Source organism: Penicillium manginii (genome assembly GCF_028828005.1).
Source record: "Penicillium manginii strain IBT 31320 chromosome Unknown utg000010l:1.0-1143873.0:1.0-1144522.0, whole genome shotgun sequence".
In the NCBI taxonomy this organism is placed as follows: Eukaryota; Fungi; Ascomycota; class Eurotiomycetes; order Eurotiales; family Aspergillaceae; genus Penicillium; species Penicillium manginii.
In genome coordinates this window covers 254282-274755 of record NW_026643111.1, presented here as the reverse complement: position 1 = coordinate 274755, position 20474 = coordinate 254282, and the positions used below count along the sequence as shown (strand labels likewise).

Genomic DNA, 20474 nt, shown 5'->3' with positions numbered 1-20474 from the left:
CATGACTCCAGTTACTCTATATCACAACAGAGAATACAGATAACGTCAAATCTAGTGCCTGTGCAAAAGTTTGAATGTATCACGCTGCCTGGGTCACGGTATTGGAAGCAGAGCTTCCAACGCACGAGCTAAAGGGCCGGGGAACAGTCTACTAGTACCAAAAAGGCCAGCTGGCTGCTCCTGTAGCTACTGTAGCCCGCATAAAAAGTTGAGGCTGTGTATGGGTCCAACAGGCATATTGTGGAGTGATATGGCACATGGTTGGCTTGTTTGTACATGTGGAGTGTTCAGCTGAGATAGAATCCAATCAATTGGCGCCCATAGCTGTATCAGCAACCCCACCTTTTAATTGAGCGCTTAGCACTCTGTAAAAAGAGAATCGCAATTGAAGCTTGAATGCATGATGTTTTGTGAGATACAGAAGTGAAGAGAGGAAAGAGAAGACGAGATCGGACGTAGCCTCTAAAGTCTCAGCCCGTTTTCTTGCTGTCTCCTGGGACCTGACTTGAATTTCCGCGAACGTCTTGGTACGCTATGGTGGTAGATGCAGTAGTATTTGGAGACTTTTGGGTGGTTGAATGTGCAACCATTCCTCTTCTTTTCAATTCCAAACGCAAAGTTTCTCCACACACAGGTAGCTGAAGCTTCTCATAAATTTCGTTGTATGTTAAATTCCGTCGTTGAGGAGATTGTTGTATCCATTGGATAGTATTGGTAACGGTTTCGGAGGAGAGGGTATGATGGCGACCGGTTTTGCGTTTTTGAGGGGTTAAATCGACGTTATTGCGGCATGCATAGCGTATTTGAGATATAGGGAATCCAGTAGCTTTCTGAATAGCAGAATATGAAGCACCAATCTCACGATGTGTGCGTATAATAAGACGTTGATCGCGATTGAGGATCTTTTTAACCATGGTTCAATGTGAATAGGGATAGGGTTAAGGATAGGGATATGGATAAGGATAGAGAGTTGCAAAGAACCTTTAGGAAGACGGGAGTTTGATAAATTGTACGGAGTACTCCGTACTGTACGATGTATTGTAGGCGGTGACGCCACCCCTTAGTAGGTATAGGGGTGTTAAAACATGCATGTCCCCTCTGTAGAGGTCTCGGGTCGATCGTCTCGAGTGCTGCGAGTGGGGGAATTTACTTCAGATAAGTATCGGAAGGGATACACCCCTATTTTGTCGGGGGAGTCCTCGTTGGACCATCACCGTCTTTATGTTGAAACATCATACTCGCACTGGGGGCTCTAAAATCCTCGGCAGCGGGAATCTCTCTTCCAGTAACTCATACTCGCTGTGTAGTCAGTATGTCTGTCGTGATACCCTTGTCTCCCCCAGCTTCATAATGCTTGGCATTTTAAGCCCCAAAGGGGATAGGTTCGCAAGTGCGGCATCCCGAGGGGGGTCTGTGTCGAACTCGTGTCTGTCAGGGCGATCGGCAATTCCTGTCGTTGAAAATTGCAGGAGACAGCTTTCAAGCAGTGGTATGTCGTCATATTCTGAAATGGCTAGAAACTGAGACAATTGTATCAACAGCGCCCACCCGTGGTCAGCCACAAGATCACTAGGATCATCAATCTTAACTACGGAGTACAGAGATGAAGTACCACAGACAAGGTATGCCTAGTGGGCCCGAACAGAAACAGCTCTCCACAATAAAAGTCGGCCCGTAACAGGGCTGAACGGTTGATGCGACGAGGACAAGGATAAGAACAAGATTGTACAGTACTTAGTTCCGACTCTTGAATGGTAGCAGCTGATTGGCGGGAATGTGACCGACAACCACAGACCAAGCCACAGCAGGCCATGTGCACCGCCACATCCAGGGCTGAAACAGTCACGTGGAAGGCGTTTACCCCACCCAAATTTCCCTTTTGGGAAGCTATCATGACGTCAAGACGTTAATCAGTACTTCAACATAGAGATTTACATGTCAACGGAACATTTCAAGAAAGATCAGTCAAACTAAAATTAAACAGAGAGACGGAAGTATGTGAAACCAGAGCCAACCAGCTCTCAAACCACCACCATCTGCATCCTTTCCGATCAAAATCAGGGAAAGCGTCTCCGAATGACGGAATAGCTCCAGCCACTTGGCGCAGATCAGCCAGGGTCAACGTCAGAAGTTAGAATCAAGGCATTTCACTCCAATCCGGTCGACAGATTCACTCACTTCTCCCTGGACCCTTTTACGTTTTCACCCTACCATACATTTCTGTCTCCCAATTCATCCCCAACGACGTCAGTCAAACAGCACGAGGATTGTGGCAACTGTCTATCAATCTCCTCTTTGAGAACCACTTTACGTATACTCCGCTCCAAACAGGACAGGAACGGTACCTACTCTGGCTACCTCATTTTACATTTTGTATAAAGCCCAGTCCAGCCAGCCAGCTACTGCTTGCTTCCCACCATGCGTCCCTTCAGCGATACATCAACCCACTCTTCCGCCTCATCGAGCGCTGAAACTATCCCACCTTCACCCAAACCTCTCTTCCCTTCTCAGGGCTGATCAACTATCCTACAAAACTACCCACTCTCAACCATCTACATTCTCCAAAATGGGTGCCGTCGTCTCTTGCGTATGTCTACCCTCACCTCACCTCCCCTCCGTCGCATCCACTAACATTACCTCCAGATCCAAAGCGTCTTCCGAGCCATCGGCTCATGCCTAATGGGCATCGTTAACGCGATCGGTTCCATCCTCCACGCCATCATCGGCGGCATCGTCACCGTCATCGACGTGATCATCTCCTGCCTGACCTGCGGCTACTGCTCGCGTCGCAAACGGAGTAGGGTCTAACACCAATCATAAGTTAGAGATCTCAGGCCCGGGCCCGGGCCCGGGCTCTGGCTCACGCTTTCGCAACTAGTCATTCGTTCAAGGCAGGGCTATGATGGAACTGCTGTTACTGTGATGGCTACGATTTACGATTGATGCGCGTTATCCTCTTATTTGTTGCGACCTTGTTTGTCTTGTGTTCCATACCCAGGCGTTAGGTTAGGTCATGTACTGTACTCAGTGGTCGTTATCTGATGACGATCATGGAAATCGAAATATTCTTATTTAAGTCCAATTGATGCTCCTGCTAACTAATCCAAATGCGGTGCGATGTGATGCGATGCGATGCGATGCGCTATGCAATTCGTAGCTGTACAATATGCCCCGTACACTCCCTTCCCCAAATCCACCACGCTCTCACCCAACCCTCAACAAATCCGCCCTCACGGAATCAGGAATCTCATCCCACCGCTCATCAAGCACAACCCTCGCAAACGGATCCCCCTTCCCACTCCCACTCCCCCCATCCTTCCCCTTGCCCTTCAAATTACCATTACCATTACCATCACCATTACCATTACCAACCCCCACCCCCGCAAACCTAACAATCAACTCAAAATGCCCCTCCCTCAAAGGCCACCGAACCGGAATCCGACAATTCCTCGCCCGAAAATACATCCCCAGCAAGACCGTAAACGGCCCAATTCTCCTCTGCCGAATAAGCCGCGTCGTGATCGCCCCACTGCGCTCAGCAGCATGCTCGTCCTCGTCGAGATAGAAGTCCGGAGCGAGCAATTGCAGGAATTCGAATTGGGAGGACGACCAGGGGGCTCGGAGGAGTTTTGCTGGAATGGGTGCTGGGGTGATGGGTGCTGGGGGTGAGGGGAGGCGGTAGATGTTTGCTGTGTTTTCGTAGTAGATTTCTGATTTTGGGCGGATTTGGATGGCACCGAAATTTAGCCATATCGCTAGTTTTTTCACGCTATCGTTGGTAGCACTAGTACTAGTACTAGTACTTGCAGAAGAAGATGAAGATGGGGCTGGGGATTGGAGGGCTGGCAGGACAATGTCGCCTTTTCCTTTTCTTGCGTCCGGTGCTTTGTCGCAGGCGGCGAAGTTCTCTTGGGCACTTTTGTCGAAGAGGGCGTCTAGGTTGTCTAGGGTTTGCTGGTCTGCTGGGGCGAAGCGGAGGTCCTTTGAGCGGCGGGATAGGGCGTGGTGGACGTATTCGCGTTGGCATTTGCGGAATAGAGGTAATGTGCACCATTTGCATGATAGGAGGGCTGTTTGGAGGGTTGCGCGGTCTTCTGTGCTTAGGGTCCAGAATTTTGAGGATAGTGGTTCGGGCAGGAAATCTGGGGTGAAGAAGTCATCGCGGGAGCCTGGGTTTGTGCTGCTGAATGCGAGTCGGATCAGCCAGGTGTAGAGAAGTTGGTTGGATAGGGCGTTGGAGACACGTGGTGAGGCGCGGGGGAGGTTTACTTCCAGGCTGTGGAGGAAGATTAATTCTAGGACTTCGAGGGGGAGGGATTCGAGTCGGGATGAAGGTGGTGATGGGGATGATAAGGCCATTTGTATCTATTGTTCAAGATTTGCATTTGTGATGGGCCAATCATGCATTTGTTCCGAGTCGGAGATTGATGGACCGTTGAACCGTTGGACTGGTGATGTCCCCGCAATTGCGGCTCAACGGGAGTCCAGGTGAATGGTAGTTGGTGAAGGTGAATCGGTGGAAATTGTTGATTGCTCATTGCAATGGAAGTGTTGAGTGAAAGTGTGACAGTGGCATGACATCGAATTCCAATTTCAAGAAGACCCAATCCAGAGGGGATCGACTTGAAGAGGGGAAGTGGGTAACTCGGGGGCCAACAGTCCTGACAGTGACATGTCTTGGCGGGGGTGCATGCGAGGCAGTGATGGGGATGCCTTAGTACTACCTAGGTACTAGATCATTACTACAACTACTAAAGTGGAGATTGTAGAGCTCTTCGGTTATATATACTCAAATTGAAGCACGGAGATACGGGGATCGACATAAGCTCGTGGAGGTATAATACACTTGCTGCCCAGCACTAAACTGACGCATTCACCTGCATAACACCTGGGCACCAGCAGTTGACAGGTCAGTCTGACATTATTAGTTTTAGTACGATGTATGATAGTACGATGTATTCCAAGGTTCTGAAAATATAGCACGAGTAATCAAATAGATAAATGCCAGTGCCAGGTGTGATAAACATACTCGCCACAGCTACCCGTACTAGTAGTTTACTCGATATATCGCTGTCCACCTGGGCAGGCTAGCCTGCCTAGGTGCTTGTCCGGATCCAACTCTGACTACGTGACCATCTACAAAACTCCTACAAGAAAACCAACAATACCAAATAACAAACGAGAAACCATCGGAATGAATTGTTTCTATACACATCCCAACCACCCAACCACGTGGAAGGGCGGTGCCTAACCGTACCCAGGCTAGAAAGCCATATGCGAGAGATGAAACGGGGGAGAAAAGGCAAACGCGAACTAAAAGTCCACCGCTTAGACAGCAGACAGATCGCCGAAGCGCTCCTATAGTCAAAAATTAGCACTGTCTCGCGCACAGCATAACGACCATCCTTCTAACACCGCTTCCGTGAATCACGTACCTTGTAGCCGGGGGGGCATCCACTTGCCCTTGGAGACAAGGGAGGAAGTCTTCTCGTCGATCTCGGGCTGGGCGGCGGCAACCTCGTCCTGGAAGTAAGAAGGGAATAATTAGCACTGCACAGGCAGGAGAATGATAATGATAATGATGGCGCTTTGCCGGTAGATGCACAGCTGCACCAGTACCGGCACCAGCCCCAGCACTATTGGAAACCAAAGGGATACGCACGACGGTGAGGTCCTCGAAGGGACGGGCAGTCTCGATGTTCTCGAGGGTCTTCTGGAGGTTGATCAGCTCGGAGTCGATCTTGCCCTTGGTCTGCTCAGCGTTCTGAACAGCCTGGGCCTCGAAAGCATCGATGGCCTTGAGCTGGCGGGAAACGTCGTAGGAGGCGGGCTTGAAGGTCTTGAAGTGGTTCTCGATCTCGTCGACGATCGCCTGGTTCTTCAGCACCTTGCGGTAGTGCGAGAAGTCGACCGCCTGCGGCTGCTCGGAGAGGACCTGGACCTTGCGGCGGGCGTCGTCGTTGCGCTTCTTGAAGGATTGAAGCGAGGCGGCGGTCTGGCCGCGGAGGCCCAGGGAGGTGGACACCTTGGCCCAGTCGATCTTGAGAGCGGCGCTGCGCTGGATTGATGGTAGGGGGTGTTAGTGAGGTGGGTCAGGTTTGGAGGCGTGGGATGAGGGGGGGTCTGCTGGGGGGTGCTGGGTGGGATTTTTTGGTAAAAGTTTGGAGAGCAGCGGGAGCACGTACAGCGGCCATTGTGACGGTGGTAGTTGGAGGGGGAGGTGGAGGAGAGAGGGGAGGGTTTCAAGGTGCAGGGAGTTGCCGGGCGAGTTTGAATCGGAAAGGTTTGGATGCGGGCACGTGACTATCCGGCATCCGAGCATCGGCTGAGCTGGGAACATCAAATCAATCTAGGGAGATGCGAGCATTCCTGAGTATCAAGTGAATGGAAATTATAATTACCAGTACACTATGTGCAAACCTCTATATTTCTAGTTCTACTTCTACTCCACTGGCATCGCTACAACTACAAGGAATCATTAGATGATCAATTCTTTTGGAGTATTGTGTACACTATGAGCTCGCCATCTCGGCTACACCCAAGCCTCTCAAGAGAACCTAGCTACCTAGCATTTAATTTCAAACAGGCTATTGAGTATTCAGCCGTTCATCCGATTATATGCTGAGAGCCATGATCGAGTTCACGATATCGTTATCGTTCTCCCGCAGAGCCTTGACGGCCTTCTTGCGGGAAACGCTAGCCTGGGCCATAACGAGATCAATGTCCTTGGCCTCGAGACCAGACTCATCAGCGGGCTCTCCATCATCCTCCTCCTCAACCTCGGGCTCCTTCTTCTCACCAAGGTCGGTGATGGGCTCCTTGTGGTCGTGATCGTGGTCGTGGTCGTGACCGGCGTGCTCACCGGCAGCCTCAGCGGCAGCGAGCTGCTGGGCGGCGGAAGCCTGGGCCTGGGCGTTCAGGTCCTCGATCTTAGCCTCACCGAAGATGCTGTTGACGTGGTTAGTGGGGGTGTGTAGGTGTCAATGGGTGCGCTGGTAGGTACGTACATCCAGGTGTTGCTGGAGGCGGACTTGTAGACGTCGGGGTTGCTGACGACGAAGAGGACCTGGGGAGAGGTTAGCTGCTGCGATGTAGTCTGGCGCATTGGAGCCTTTTTACTGCACTGCAGCTCCTCTGCTGTGCGGTATAGTACATACGTTCTTGGGGCGGCGGAGGGTAACACGGGTGATGCCGGGAACGTGCTTCAGGCCAAGCTTAGCAATGGCCTTGCGGGCCTTCTTCTCACCACGAGAGTGGATGGCGACGGAGGCGCCAGCGGGGATGTTTGCCTCCTCACCAGCCTCGGACTCGGAGTCGCTGACCTCCTCGACGGTCTTGGGGACGGCATCGTCGGAGAGCTCTTGAACGCGGGGGTCGGCCATTGTGAATATGTGAAGAATCTGTCGCAGAGGCTAGAGTTAGTGATGAAGCAATGCAGTAATACGGTATTGAACAGCGATAGAGCTGGGGTGGAATGTGGGTGGTCGTGGTGATGATAATGGTGGTGGTGGGAGGTGCGGGCAAGTCGCAGACCCCTCGTCGAGGTCCCCCCCACGCACCGCACAATCGGAAAATGACGAATTTTGAGGTCGGAAGGGCAATTCAGCGATAGATCGGGGGGAATTCAACGCACCTGAGATGCCGGATTCAAACTGTGGTGGTAGCGGGTGGATTTTGGGGGTGAGGTTCAAAGGTGCACGTTAGCTGTGTGGCCGACCGAAAATCGTTAGCGAGGCGGTTGCCCCCAGATCCCACACAGCTGCATACATACTACATATGGGTTACAGTACCTCAATCATGTTTGATCGGTGATTAGTTATTAGGTATTTAATTTCTAGATTATTAAATGTATTATATTCTTTATTTCCTACCAATGTACTGATCTACTATCATTACTACATTGCTACCAGGACTCATATATTATAGCACTACTTTTGTCATTGGCAAGTCTATGCAACAGTCATACTTTCAAGTCATACTTTCAAGTTAGTCCATACTAGTATGCTAGTTGAGAGGTATCAAGGACTTTGAATCATTTTTGCTGTAGAATATGCATACAGCGATTTTGCTGGAAAATGCCAGCTAAGGAAACCCGTCCCAGGACACCTCCGTCATCCTATGCACCGAACCCTCGTAATCATCTATTGGGCAGCCCGGACCTTGGCGTGGGACTTCTGGACCTCGTAGCGGGCCTAGTAATAATAAAATTAGTATAACAGTCGATTTGGGAAATACCAGATAACCCAGTTGATGGAGGGTTCCTGGTCTGATATATGTCGGAGTGTGGGTGTCTCTCACCTGCTTGCGCAGACGCAGAACCTTGAAGCGCTCAAAGTCGGTCAGGTTCTTGCGGCGCTCAGCCTTGTCGGTCTTCTGGGCGAAGGAGCTCTTGGCCCACTTGCCATCGATCTCGTTCTTGGCCCACAGCTTCTTGACGGGGCCAGTACCGGCAGCGCGGGGAAGTTGGGGGATGGTGAAGGGAGTGAGAGTGGCGTGAGCGAGGGGAGGGACGTGACGGGGCACGATCTTCTGGGCCTCACCGGAGGGACCGTCGACCAGGACCTGCAGAGACGATTAGTACTTTGTTCCGGGGGTTGAGAGCGATTGTTGTGTTGGGCTGTGGCTGTTCTGGATATGGTCTGCTCTGCTCTGATTCATCAAGTCCAGTCCAGTTCCTGCAAGTCGAATCCGATCCTTATCTTGTTGATCTGCGTTGCGCACAAAGACAATCCATCTCTTATCGAAATCCTCCTATCGACTTCTCTCGCGATTCCCGGACTGACGGATGCAGAGCAGTCGCAGATGCAGTTGCAAGACAGCACAGCCCAATTCAGTGTGTACGTACACGGCGGTGGTCGACAATCTCAACGATGGCAGCGAGCTTGCCAGCGAAGGGGCCGCGGCGGATCAGGACGAGGCGGCCAACCTCGACCAGCTTCCAAGAAGCGAGGGTAATCTCGATATCGGCCATGGCGGAATTCTGCAAAGAAACAAGTTCAGCGGGAGTTGTGTGGAAGGCGATAATAATGGCTGTACTCACGGTCGACAACCGGGTTGGTGGATGAGTCGGAGTTGTTGTCGGGAGAGTCAAGAGTCGAGAGTCCAAGTCCAGCGAAATTCGATGTGCCCACACAAATTCCGCACTTCTCGCTTAGCCCTCCACTCCGGGCAGTCCCCTAGGGTTGGCTGAGTCATCGGGTCCTGTGATCGGAGAATCTCACACCATTCGGGATTATCTATAATCCGGCCCTAGCTTCTGACTTTTTTTCCTTAAAAGCTGCCGTTAACTTTGTCCTTGCTTAACTCTTCACTTCCTCACTCTGTCCAACTCGAGCTTAATGTTGCTCTGAACTTCATCCCTTCAGCTTGCTGCTACTAATTAGCTAGCCTACAGCTTTCCATTCTCTCGGTATGTTCTACCCTCTGTTTCCCCTGCACTTCCACCTCACATGATGCCGTAATTTGCGATTGACCCAGTTGCTGTGAAACCCTCGCCGGGGTTTCGATACAGCGCTGGAGTGTGATATTCAATTTTCTTACATATTCTGATACTGTTCAATCTTGCCACTCATTGCATTGAAAATTTCAGCTGGACTTAGCTAACTGAACCAGTCTACTTACTAGCTTCTACTCAACGCCACCACTATGATCCTTGATCAATTGACTTAGGTATGTGACTGATTCTATTCATTCTCATCCTTTCACCACCACACTCCCGGCCCGATGATTATAAACCTTATCACGCCTAGATAGTAATTGATGCTTCGGCATATGATATTACCATAACTACCAAGATCTCTGAGGACCATTACATTATGCATTTTTGCATTTGCTTTGACTTGCCTACTTCACACATATGCTTGGTTGAACTGCTCTAACCATCATATAGGATTATTTCCAGTCATCAATTCCTAGTTTAATTAATAATAATAATAATAATAATCATAATAATCCTACTAGAATATTTCCAAACTCAATTACTACATCGCCTCATAAAGTAAACTTCACTTAATATCTGATTTGATTACAAAAGTCATGCTATACAAACCCGCCCAGGATCGCCTTCCATGTCGGAAGCAGAGAGACCCTCTTCCAAACCCTAACCACATGTTACGGGATGATAACATGTTTTGTACTTACCTGTAATAATACCATTTTCATTTTGATGCATTGTATGGTAGATACAAGTGCCTCAAATTAGAAGCATGGAATTCCTAGAGGTTCCACGCAAACGTAATAAACAGCGCAGACAAGGCACACATAAAGCTTTGGTTGAGGAGGAAGGAGCTTTGGTGTTCCGGTTGAAGTTCCTGGAAGTGCTGGAGTATCGCGTGATTCAGATTCACGCAGTCATTGAATCTTGCGGTTACTACCAACGCGGTTGTCCATACAATCTGAAAATTACGATTCCTAATTAATGTCGGGTAAAAATCACTATACCTAACCTCACGGAAGGTGAATTCTATTCCTGGTCTCTACTCAAAATAACTGATAAGGGAATAATCGCGGAGACATGATCTTTGGCTTTGATACCTTTCCCATTATTTATTCACAGAAGCAAAATACACATCACAAGTTGCGGATGGGAGAGTTATCTGGACCCCAGACAATACCAACACTGATCAAAGGTCAGGGGTGAAACTTTCTTCTGAGAACACGAGAAATATAACACGGTATGGCGAGCATCCGATCGCCAAAGATTTTCCAGATACAGCAAAAAGTGAGGGATAAGTTGGTCGATATTCTGCAGGTAACCACAAGAGATTGACTCCGTTATAGGTTATCCAAGCCAAGTCGCCACTTATGCCATAACCTTTTTTTGATGGCAAGGTCGAGAAGTGAACAGCAGATATTTTGGGACCTGAGGCTTGTATATTGATTGTACCAACCATCGTGTGTAACTGTGTCAAGCTGACTGTGTCAAATTGAAGGAAGTAAGGGGAGTTGATAGGAAACAGCGATTCGCACAGACTGGTGGCTGGATCCCAAATCCTAATTGTTGCATCACGAGACGCTGATGCGAGGCGGTTTCCATCATGTGCCCAGGTAACCGAGTTGACCCGATCACTGTGCCCCTCGAGGGTTGACATGCACTGGCTGGTGGCCATATCCCAGATCTTGACAGACCTGTCCCACGAAGCTGATGCGATTCGGTCACCATCTCGTGACCATGCGATCGAGTTGATCGAGTCAGTATGTCCCTGAAGGATTGATACACATTGACCACTAGCTAGATTCCAGACCCTAATTGTTTTATCAGAGGATGCTGACGCAATTTGGCTTCCATTTTGTGACCAGATAACCCGGTTGATTATACCAGTATGGCCCTTGAGAGTTAATACGCAATGGCCGGTGATAAGATTCCAGATCTTGACAGTGTTATCACAAGATCCTGACGCGAGTCGGCTTCTATCTTGAGACCAGGCAATTGATATGACCAAGCTCATATGCCCCTCGAGTATTGACACGCACTTGCCGGTGGCTGGATCCCAGATTCTGACAGTTTTATCATGAGAAGCTGATGCAAGTTGGTTTCCATCTTGCGACCAGGCAATCCAGTTGATCAAACCATCATGCCTCTCGAGAGTTGGCGCGTACTTTTCGCTAGCTGGATCCCATATTCTGACAGTAGTATCGGAGGACCCCAATGCAAGTCGGCTTCCATCTTGCAACCAAGCAATCGAATTGGCCACACCATTGTGGCCTTCGAAGATTGATATACACTCGCCGGTAACGGAATCCCAAATCCTGATAGTGTTATCATAGGATGCTGATGCGAGTCTGTATCCATCTCGCGACCAGGAAATCGAATTGACCACACCACTGTGACCTTCGAAGATTGATTTACACTCGCCGGTAACGGAATTCCAAATCCTGATAGTGTTATCATAGGACGCTGATGCGAGTCTGTATCCATCTCGCGACCAGGAAATCGAATTGACCACACCACTGTGGCCTTCGAAGATCGATATACACTGCCCGGTAACGGGATCCCAGATCCTGACAGTTTTATCTCGAGATCCCGATGCGAGTCGACTTCCATCTTGGGACCAGTCAATTGATATGACCAAGCTCATATGCCCCTCGAGTATTGATACGCACTTGCCAGCGACTGGATCCCAGATTCTGACAGTCTTATCATGAGAACCAGATGCAAGTTGGTTTCCATCTGGCGACCAGGCAATTGAGTTGACCCAGCTACTATGCCCCTCGAGTATTGATGCGCACTTGCCTGTGACCCCATCCCAGATCCTAACGGTATTATCATGAGACGCTGATGCGAGTTGGTGTCCATCTTGCGACGAGATTATTAAGGTGACCGAGTCGCTATGCCCCTTAAGAATTGACGCACACTGACCGGTGACTGAATGCCAGACCCTAATAGTGTTATCTAGAGACGCTGACGCGATTAGGCTGTCATCTTGAAACCAGGAAACTGATGTGGCAGAGGCACTATGGCCCTCGAGAGCTAACATGCACTGGCCGGTGACAGAATCCCAGATCCTGATGGTTTTATCATGAGACGCTGATGCGAGTCGGCGCCCATCTTGCGACCAGGCAATCCAGTTAACAGCACCACTATGCCCTTCGAGGGTTTGAAGGCATGAACTCCAGTCCATTTCAGCCACTGGCTCATTCACAACCAAATCTGGTTTCTCTTTTTGATAACATGACTTCGTGATACTATTCTTCGGACTGAAGATCAGGGATGATCTGTAAATCTGAAGGGGGCTGCTTTCAATTGCTCCTCGGTGATATCGAATGAATCTGGAAGCATCTTGGGCTCGGTATAAGAGTGCCCGTGACTCATTATTTTTCTATACAGTAATTCAGTGAGAAGCTAAGATATTCTCATGGTTACTGTTTTCACTCACCTGTAGTAACCCTTCTAGCTTCAGCATAGCTGCTATGCCTTCAGATACACTTCCTAGAATACTAAGGGCTTCCAGCCAGTGAAGGTATTTTTGCTGTAGAAACTCATCCACGTACCTACTATATTCAAGACTATTTTCACTCTCACATCCGCTGTCTTCGAGATGGTTTACCCAATAGACACACGCATATCGTGAAGCTGCTAATGGGTTCGGATCGGGTTTCTTGATGTCAAAGATATTGCGTCGAAGTTCTTGGAACATGATTTGCATACAGTGCAAGAAAATTGAGAGGTGCTCAGCTTCTATACCCGCAGGGAAAATCTCATTCAATGCTTCCCTAAGGAGATAGTCTTTTGCAGACTGATGCACAAACATAATAGTTCCTTCTCGCAAAGTCAGGAAGGAGCCACATATTCCAATAATATCTGATAAAGCTTCATAGTCATCAGAAAATTGAACAGGTAGTGTCATCAAGGAAGTAAGTTCGTCAAGAGTGATAGGCCGATATATTAGAGATATAGTAGCCAGTATTCGCTTGCAGAGATATGCATCTTCTGAATTGTGAATCTGATTTACCATGCGACCGTATAAAGCAGATAGTCCAGGTGGAAATTCCGTTAACTTTGCAATAGCATGCCACCGCGGTGATCTATTGAGTTCATGGCAGACCAAGGCCACCCAAAGGAAAGTGCCTGCGGAGTGTGCCAACAAGTGACGGCAGATCGTATCACGAGTTTCATTGCTATACCTTTTCACCCTCGCTAAGTGATGAACTCTGTGATGAATAAATTTGCCCACAGCTTCGGATACAGAAGCCTCGTTAAGCTCTAACGAGATCGGGGCTGTTTGGGCTTGGGCGCTAAGACGCTCTTCAATTTCGGGCCAATTGCGGCTAGAGACAATCCATTTTACCTGTGGGTGAACCAGTGACTCTTGGAGAATCAAGTCCAGAAGGAATGGAAGGTCCGTTATGCATTCGTCCAGAGCATCAATTATAATATAGGTATCCCGTAAGGTCGGATCTTTTAGTATATCCGTGAAGATCCTCGAGAGAGCATTCGATGCATTTATGTCGTTGAATAAAGCCTTCCCTGCTTTATTGTATCGGCTTTGTACATGGAGGAGAAGAGATGACTGGTTCTCAACAAGTGAATATATCAAGCCACGGAGAACGGCCGTGGCATTATTGATCCGTACATCCGTAGCTTGGCAGAAAAAGAAGGAGATATTCACAGTCACCCCAATCGATCGGGTAAACTCCTCGATGATACCACATAGAAGCATTGTCTTGCCTTTACCGGGATCACCTCTGATCCAGAGGAGACGGCTACTGCTTTGGCTATCCTGCCACTTTTTGAAATCTTCGTGGTCTAAAATCCAACAGTATGAATCTTTGAGAAGCCCTCCATTAGTGCTTTTGATTCGTTCTTTGTCATCGTCAGGATTGGTGATCCGCAGATCCCGCAGACACGCTTGATTCAATGTTGTTTCCGATCGTACTAAGACATTCACACCTATAAGTCACGCGTTCTAATAGGGTTGTCTCCTGACTTACAGAACTGTGCAGTGATATGACCATGATTTTATCCCACTTGAAAACCAGAGTTCGGACCATCATACGATATTGTTGATGCCATGATTATCGTCCAGATGGTTTAAAGGGTGGTCGCTCCAGCTGTGTCGCTAGAGAACCCCGCAATCAGGTGACCTATTCAGTCATGCGAGGAAGGGACCATTTGTCAGCAGCATTCAGGCTTCTCCAATGGAAAATGAAAGGCTTCAATTCATTCTGACGTGCTATTGATACCTATTTCAAGCTGCCAGGGATTTAGGTTTCGCGCCATGTTGCAGCGTGATGGGGTAAATCATTGCTCAAATTGAGACGCTTGCGTTCAGACAACGACAGAGAGGGCGTGGTTAGTTTTGAATCAGTAATAATACACAGCATTACAGCCCGTATCTGTTTGGAATTATACCGTTCACATCAAAACATAATTTAAAATACGGCAGTAACCATATCTGGAAAGCGTTTGAAACAGTATATTTTGTTGTCTCCAACATGGAAGACGAACCTGGGCGGGACTGTATCGTGACGGCTGGTCTACCGTAGCATCCAGCCCTGCGAATCTCCCTCGCATATCCTCCCACTCTATACCGCTTTCTTCGTTTTCGTTTTCACGGCCCAGCTAGATAACCCCCCCCGCTCGCGATGCACGGCAACACTGCACCGATCGCCGCATCATGAATCACCAGCTCCCAATGCAGAGGGTCCCTCTCGGCTAAGCACCCACATGAAGACAAACTGAATCACGTACGAATATACGAACAGGAATTGCGTGCGGCGGTTGCGTTGGCCCCGAGCAACCGTCTGCATAGAACCCGCGCGCATAGACGAGTCGGCCGAATCGGGCAGCAAGACATATTTCAGCGAGCGCAGCTAGCAAAAGACGTTAGTAAGATAGACAACTGGAGCTAACCTACCAAGGCAGCGACAATGACCTTGAAGAGAACGTACCAAAAAGAAAGCATTGGCCGCAAAAGTGTAGATAAACACCGTCCAGCCAACCCAACCACCCGTCCCCGACCCGGCGTCAGAATCTCAGACGCAACCAGTGTAACAATGATACCGACGAACTTGTACCCGGAATACGCGACCAGATCCAGCAGCTGCGAGTCATTGTTGATAGCAAGGATGTACATAGCCATCTTCAAGCAAAGGATCTCGAAGAGGATAACCGCGATGGCAGTCGTAGTAATCGAGCCCAGTAATTCTGGGTGGAAATCGCCGCGGAATCCCGCAAGGAGTACTGAGAGTAGGATGTATGTGACCAGCGCCATGACGGGAATGTACATATCGGGGGAGTTGAGGTCGTCCCGCGGAGGCAGGAACATGGAGCTGTATTGCTGCTGGGTGATTTGGCCGTTTGGTCCTGCGGTTGCGGGCATGCGGGCTTGTTGGCGGGACCAGGGCTTGTGGCGCCATGGGAAGAGGACTAGGGCGAGTTTGGAGAGGACGTAGGAGTTTGAGACGTTGAAGTAGTGCTTCAGGGCGACTATGGAGACGTAGCGATTGAACTGGAGGAATTGTTAGTACTTGTAAGTGAGGGGAGGGGAGGGAAGGGAGGAGAAGGGGGAAACGCTACGTTCTGCTCCACGTATTCCTGTCCGGCCATCATCGCGCTCTTGCCAACCTGGAATCCCATTTGTGCTGTGGGATCGTTGATGAATCCGCCGAATCCGGGGTCATAGGTTTGGCCTGGTTGACCTTGTGCTTGGCCCTGTGCGGACGAGGGTTGGTATGGACCTCCATAGCTGGCACCGGGGGCATTTGGGGTCTGCTGGGAAGGTGGTGGTGGTGAGCGCATCATTGGCACGGTCGATACATGCTGCGGGATGGGATGGTGAAGAGGCGGCGACTGGGCGGGGGGCGGTGCGAAGGAGCCCCGATACATTTTCTGAGAAGGTGATGCAGGAGGAGAGGGGCGAGGTAGGAGGTGAGAGGTAGAGGTTGAGGTTGAGGTTGAGAGTGTGGTGGAGGAGAAGCAGGAGGTGTGGTGGAGTTGTAGAGAAAGTGTTTATACGTGGCTGATAAAGATCCGCTCGGCCTCCGGGCAGCTCTCGCCGATCCGCCACCTCCACCTCCAACCCCAACTCTCGCTTCTCTTCTCTTCCACGCCAAAATACCCCTAATTTTCATCATGTTGGAAGCCTTTGAAATTCTTACCACCTCAGGTGTGGTCCTGTGGTCCAAATCATATGCTCCGGTCGGGGCGCATATCGTTAACAGCCTGATCAACGACGTTTTTATCGAGGAGAAAGTCGTGCCACAGAATGCTGCAGGTGTGTCGCCTGTCTTCAAGAAGGAGAAATATACCCTCAAATGGCGTCGCAATAAGGAGTTCAGCTTGATATTCGTAGTATGTTGGAAATCCATTCATTCTGCTCCATCCTACTTCAGCCCGCGCCACCCTCAGGTTATCGAGTCATCGCATCGCAACTGACCACTTTAGGCTGTCTACCAATCACTCCTTCACCTTGGATGGATCGACAAACTTCTCGAGAATATTTCCACCATCTTCATCGATATATACAAGGACCAGTTGAAAGGCAACCGCACCAGAATCACAACCTATCGCTTTGACCCGTACTTCGAGCAACAAGTGCGCGAGCTTGAAGATAATACCGGCAGTGTCGCGGAGGTCTACGATGCTGAGATCGAGAGCAAGAAAGACTTGCTCGTCTCATCGGATAATGGAGGTCCTCCGCCTCCGGTCCCCGGCTTCTTGAAGGGTATGTCCAGGCCCGCGCTTCAGTGATTTATTCCACCACACCTTCAACAATTGCTAACACTCCCCAGCGCAGCATCAAGCTGCGCGAGCTGGGGCGACCTCTGACGAGGGTACGCCACCAGCAACTCCTGATACTTCTAGATCTACAACACCAAACCACATTCTCACGGGAAAGAGTGGTCCCCGAACCTCGCGCCGAGCACGCAAAGCCGCAAACGCCTCCGCCAATGCCTCGTCCGGAGACGAGCACTCTCGCAGCCGCAAGCCCGCAAAGAGTACACCGGCGAAGAAGATGCGCAAATGGGATGCTGACGGATATGCCGATGAGGATGATGGGGAAATACTGGACTACTCTGCCCCGCAGAGGATGGGGATGTGGCGGCGCCCGCTGTCGAGGCCGTCGCCCAGGAAGACTGGGGCCGCAGGACGGGCAAGGGCCAGTTTGTCCTGAAGGAACTGGGCGAGGAAGTGCATAACATCCTGGACAATGCGGATGCCGAGAAAAGCAAGGATGGTGCTGCGTCTGGCGTCGTGGGCTCTGGATTTAATGCCATTGGAGGCTTCTTCCGCAATATTGTTGGCGGCAAGACGTTGACCAAATCTGATCTTCAGAAGCCGCTCAAGGCAATGGAGGACCACCTGCTGAAGAAGAACGTTGCTCGCGAAGCTGCCGTTCGGCTTTGCGAGGGTGTCGAGGCTGAGCTGGTCGGCAAGAAGACCGGTAACTTCCAAAGCGTCGATGCGGCCTTGCATATCGCTATGGAAGCATCTCTGCGGAAGATCCTTACGCCTACCTCGTCTTTGGACCTTCTCCGTGAGATCAACGCCGTCACTGCCCCCACCACTAAGCAGCACGCTCCTCGCCCCTACGTTATGTCCATCGTCGGCGTCAATGGTGTCGGCAAGTCCACCAACCTGAGCAAGATCTGCTTCTTCCTCCTGCAGAACAACTACCGAGTCCTCATCGCCGCCTGCGACACCTTCCGATCCGGCGCGGTCGAACAACTCCGCGTTCACGCCCGCAATTTGAAAGAACTCAGTTCCCGTGAAAACGTCGGCGAGGTCGAGCTCTACGAAAAGGGATACGGTAAAGACGCCGCGAACGTCGCCAAGGACGCAGTCGAATACGGCGCCGCGAACAAGTTCGATGTCGTCCTCATCGACACCGCAGGTCGTCGCCACAATGATCAGCGACTGATGTCCTCGCTGGAGAAGTTTGCCAAGTTCGCCAACCCGGACAAGATCTTCATGGTTGGCGAGGCATTGGTTGGAACGGATAGTGTTATGCAAGCGCGGAACTTCAATGCGGCCTTTGGAACGGGTCGGAACCTTGATGGGTTCATTATTAGCAAGTGTGATACCGTCGGTGATATGGTTGGTACATTGGTTAGTATGGTTCATGCTACGGGTATCCCGATTGTTTTCCTGGGTGTTGGACAGCACTATGGAGACTTGCGTGGACTTAGTGTGCCTTGGGCGGTTAGCTTGTTGATGAAGTGATGCCATTTCATGATGTCTACGTGCTGAATAGCTAGTTATTCGCGTCCTTTTAGGATTTTATTTAGCTTGGTATATGATCAATTAGTGTATATTGATTTTCATTGACCCCATACGCTTCTTGCTCACTATTACTATTGATTTCTGCCTCTTCGGCATCCCAATATACCGTGACCTCGTGTTAATCACCGCTATAGCCCTCTGTAAGTTTGAAATCGCGCATTCATAGAACGAGAGGTTCCGCTTTGACCTCTTCGTAAAGGGCCCAACAACTCTTTAATTATTTCCGCTTCCCTCGTATATTATTTCCACATGTGGTTCGAGCATTGATATCGGCTCCTCGTCTCTATCTGCACGACGTGTTAGATTCGAAAGTGTCAATCCCATCTTGCGATTCAAAGTATTTCTATTTTACGATTTCCCGAATAGGCATGTCCGGTCCTGGTCGGGATGGTTGCCTTATAATACATCAAACGAGGGCCCTTTCCAGTGCTCGCTTGAAAAAAAAATTGGCTGTTTATTAAGGCCAAGGTAATTGAAACTGCTTACTGTATTCATGAAGCCATAGAAGTGACGAATTATTCGATGTCATTCACTCCACATACTACTCTGGACGTTCAAAAGATCTCGAGTCCATAATCTGGCAAGCGGTCTGTTCGAAGTCTTTTATGGTGCCTAGTACCATGGGAAATCGGAGAAAGCGATTTGATTATATTCCTTTCCTCTTGGTCTGCACTATTCTATCAACATTTGAATTCGAAACAATGTCTATGAGTGGCATTCCTTCGGACGTTTTTTGCAAGTCGATCGTTCCGTCATTGATCGGTTATACCGGACCTTGAAAGTATTTGGGATAGTTTTTTGGGAATATCCTGTCCCTCCGTGACTGCTTCTAGCCTTTTCAACACGATTCGGCTTTTCTTCTGGGAATCTATGTCATATCAGCATTGTCATCGTAAAAGTCCGGAGCAGCCATTTATACCTTCCGAATCAACCACCTGGGCATCCACTATCGCTTGCCTTTTTCCAAATTTATCCATGAATGACTTGGAAGTCGTTGTAAATTTGGAGCAAGCGTTTAACTATTCGCTTTATATAACAATTTAGCAAATGAGGATAGACTGGGGCTTGATCTTCGTGGCAAGGATACATACTGGCGGTTTCTCCTGGGCTGTTTCATAACCTTGGTATAAGACTTCGCCTTCGCCATGAACTTCAGAGCGCTGGAATATAATGTAACCACCTGACGTTGCAGAATGCTTCAAGTTCAAATCCGCGAATCATGTTCCAAGCACAGCATTTCAAACACTATATATCTGGGAATGAAAACAGAAACAATTCAATTCCTTCGTAGATGACTTTGAGATATTCCGAATTCTTGACCGCGACCTATCACCGCTGCTACTGTTGAATTACATTCCCAAGAAAGAAAAGGGGAGAGCATAAAAAAACGAAAGAACTTGCGACAGGCTCGGACTTGAAGAATAATTTTATCACTCCCTATCCAAAGAACAGCCAAATGCGTCGAATCCAACGCAGCTCCAGAATCGCGAAATTCCTTAAACTGAAAAAACTTTCTCAACAACTTGAACTTGAATCTTATCGAAGAGATACGGAGCTTGATTTCGGTTCCGCCTCGTCTTTTCCATTTCCTTATTTTCTTCCACCTGAAATGTTCAAACTGTTACAATCTTCCTATCTTTTTTGGCATTCAAGTTGGTGAGAACGTGGCCAAGGACTCGGACGGTCCGAGGCTTTTCTATCCCGTGAGCCCATACTAGTATTTGTTACTACAAGTAGTAGTGACTTGTCC

The 20474-nt window shown here is 49.3% G+C and overlaps 7 protein-coding genes across 7 annotated transcripts; 1 reads left to right on the top strand and 6 right to left on the bottom strand.

The window, feature by feature from the left end:
* Nucleotides 1-2676: 2676 nt before the first annotated feature.
* N7533_012999 (uncharacterized protein) lies at nucleotides 2677-4359 on the bottom strand (the record flags this gene model as incomplete). The annotated part of the gene is made up of 2 exons (XM_057109649.1): nucleotides 2677-2804; nucleotides 3369-4359. The coding sequence occupies 2 exons, from the start codon at nucleotides 4357-4359 to the stop codon at nucleotides 2677-2679; spliced, it is 1119 nt and encodes a 372-aa protein (XP_056953234.1).
* Nucleotides 4360-5427: 1068 nt separating this feature from the next.
* On the bottom strand, nucleotides 5428-6194 carry N7533_012998 (F1F0 ATP synthase subunit d; the record flags this gene model as incomplete). Its single annotated transcript, XM_057109648.1, has 3 exons — nucleotides 5428-5523; nucleotides 5663-6058; nucleotides 6186-6194. The coding sequence occupies 3 exons, from the start codon at nucleotides 6192-6194 to the stop codon at nucleotides 5428-5430; spliced, it is 501 nt and encodes a 166-aa protein (XP_056953233.1).
* Nucleotides 6195-6614: 420 nt separating this feature from the next.
* N7533_012997 (nascent polypeptide-associated complex subunit alpha) lies at nucleotides 6615-7382 on the bottom strand (the record flags this gene model as incomplete). Its single annotated transcript, XM_057109647.1, has 3 exons — nucleotides 6615-6948; nucleotides 7008-7066; nucleotides 7158-7382. The coding sequence occupies 3 exons, from the start codon at nucleotides 7380-7382 to the stop codon at nucleotides 6615-6617; spliced, it is 618 nt and encodes a 205-aa protein (XP_056953232.1).
* A 759-nt stretch (nucleotides 7383-8141) lies between these two features.
* N7533_012996 (60S ribosomal protein eL14) lies at nucleotides 8142-8971 on the bottom strand (the record flags this gene model as incomplete). Its single annotated transcript, XM_057109646.1, has 3 exons — nucleotides 8142-8192; nucleotides 8299-8562; nucleotides 8846-8971. 3 exons carry the CDS (start codon nucleotides 8969-8971, stop codon nucleotides 8142-8144), a joined length of 441 nt encoding a protein of 146 aa, XP_056953231.1.
* Nucleotides 8972-10622: 1651 nt separating this feature from the next.
* N7533_012995 (WD40 repeat domain-containing protein) lies at nucleotides 10623-13136 on the bottom strand (the record flags this gene model as incomplete). Its single annotated transcript, XM_057109645.1, has 2 exons — nucleotides 10623-12714; nucleotides 12991-13136. The coding sequence occupies 2 exons, from the start codon at nucleotides 13134-13136 to the stop codon at nucleotides 10623-10625; spliced, it is 2238 nt and encodes a 745-aa protein (XP_056953230.1).
* A 1978-nt stretch (nucleotides 13137-15114) lies between these two features.
* N7533_012994 (protein transporter YIF1) lies at nucleotides 15115-16327 on the bottom strand (the record flags this gene model as incomplete). The annotated part of the gene is made up of 3 exons (XM_057109644.1): nucleotides 15115-15312; nucleotides 15357-15950; nucleotides 16019-16327. 3 exons carry the CDS (start codon nucleotides 16325-16327, stop codon nucleotides 15115-15117), a joined length of 1101 nt encoding a protein of 366 aa, XP_056953229.1.
* A 246-nt stretch (nucleotides 16328-16573) lies between these two features.
* N7533_012993 (signal recognition particle receptor subunit alpha) lies at nucleotides 16574-18664 on the top strand (the record flags this gene model as incomplete). The annotated part of the gene is made up of 4 exons (XM_057109643.1): nucleotides 16574-16792; nucleotides 16886-17165; nucleotides 17233-17563; nucleotides 17590-18664. The coding sequence occupies 4 exons, from the start codon at nucleotides 16574-16576 to the stop codon at nucleotides 18662-18664; spliced, it is 1905 nt and encodes a 634-aa protein (XP_056953228.1).
* Between the last annotated feature and the right edge of the window lie 1810 nt (nucleotides 18665-20474).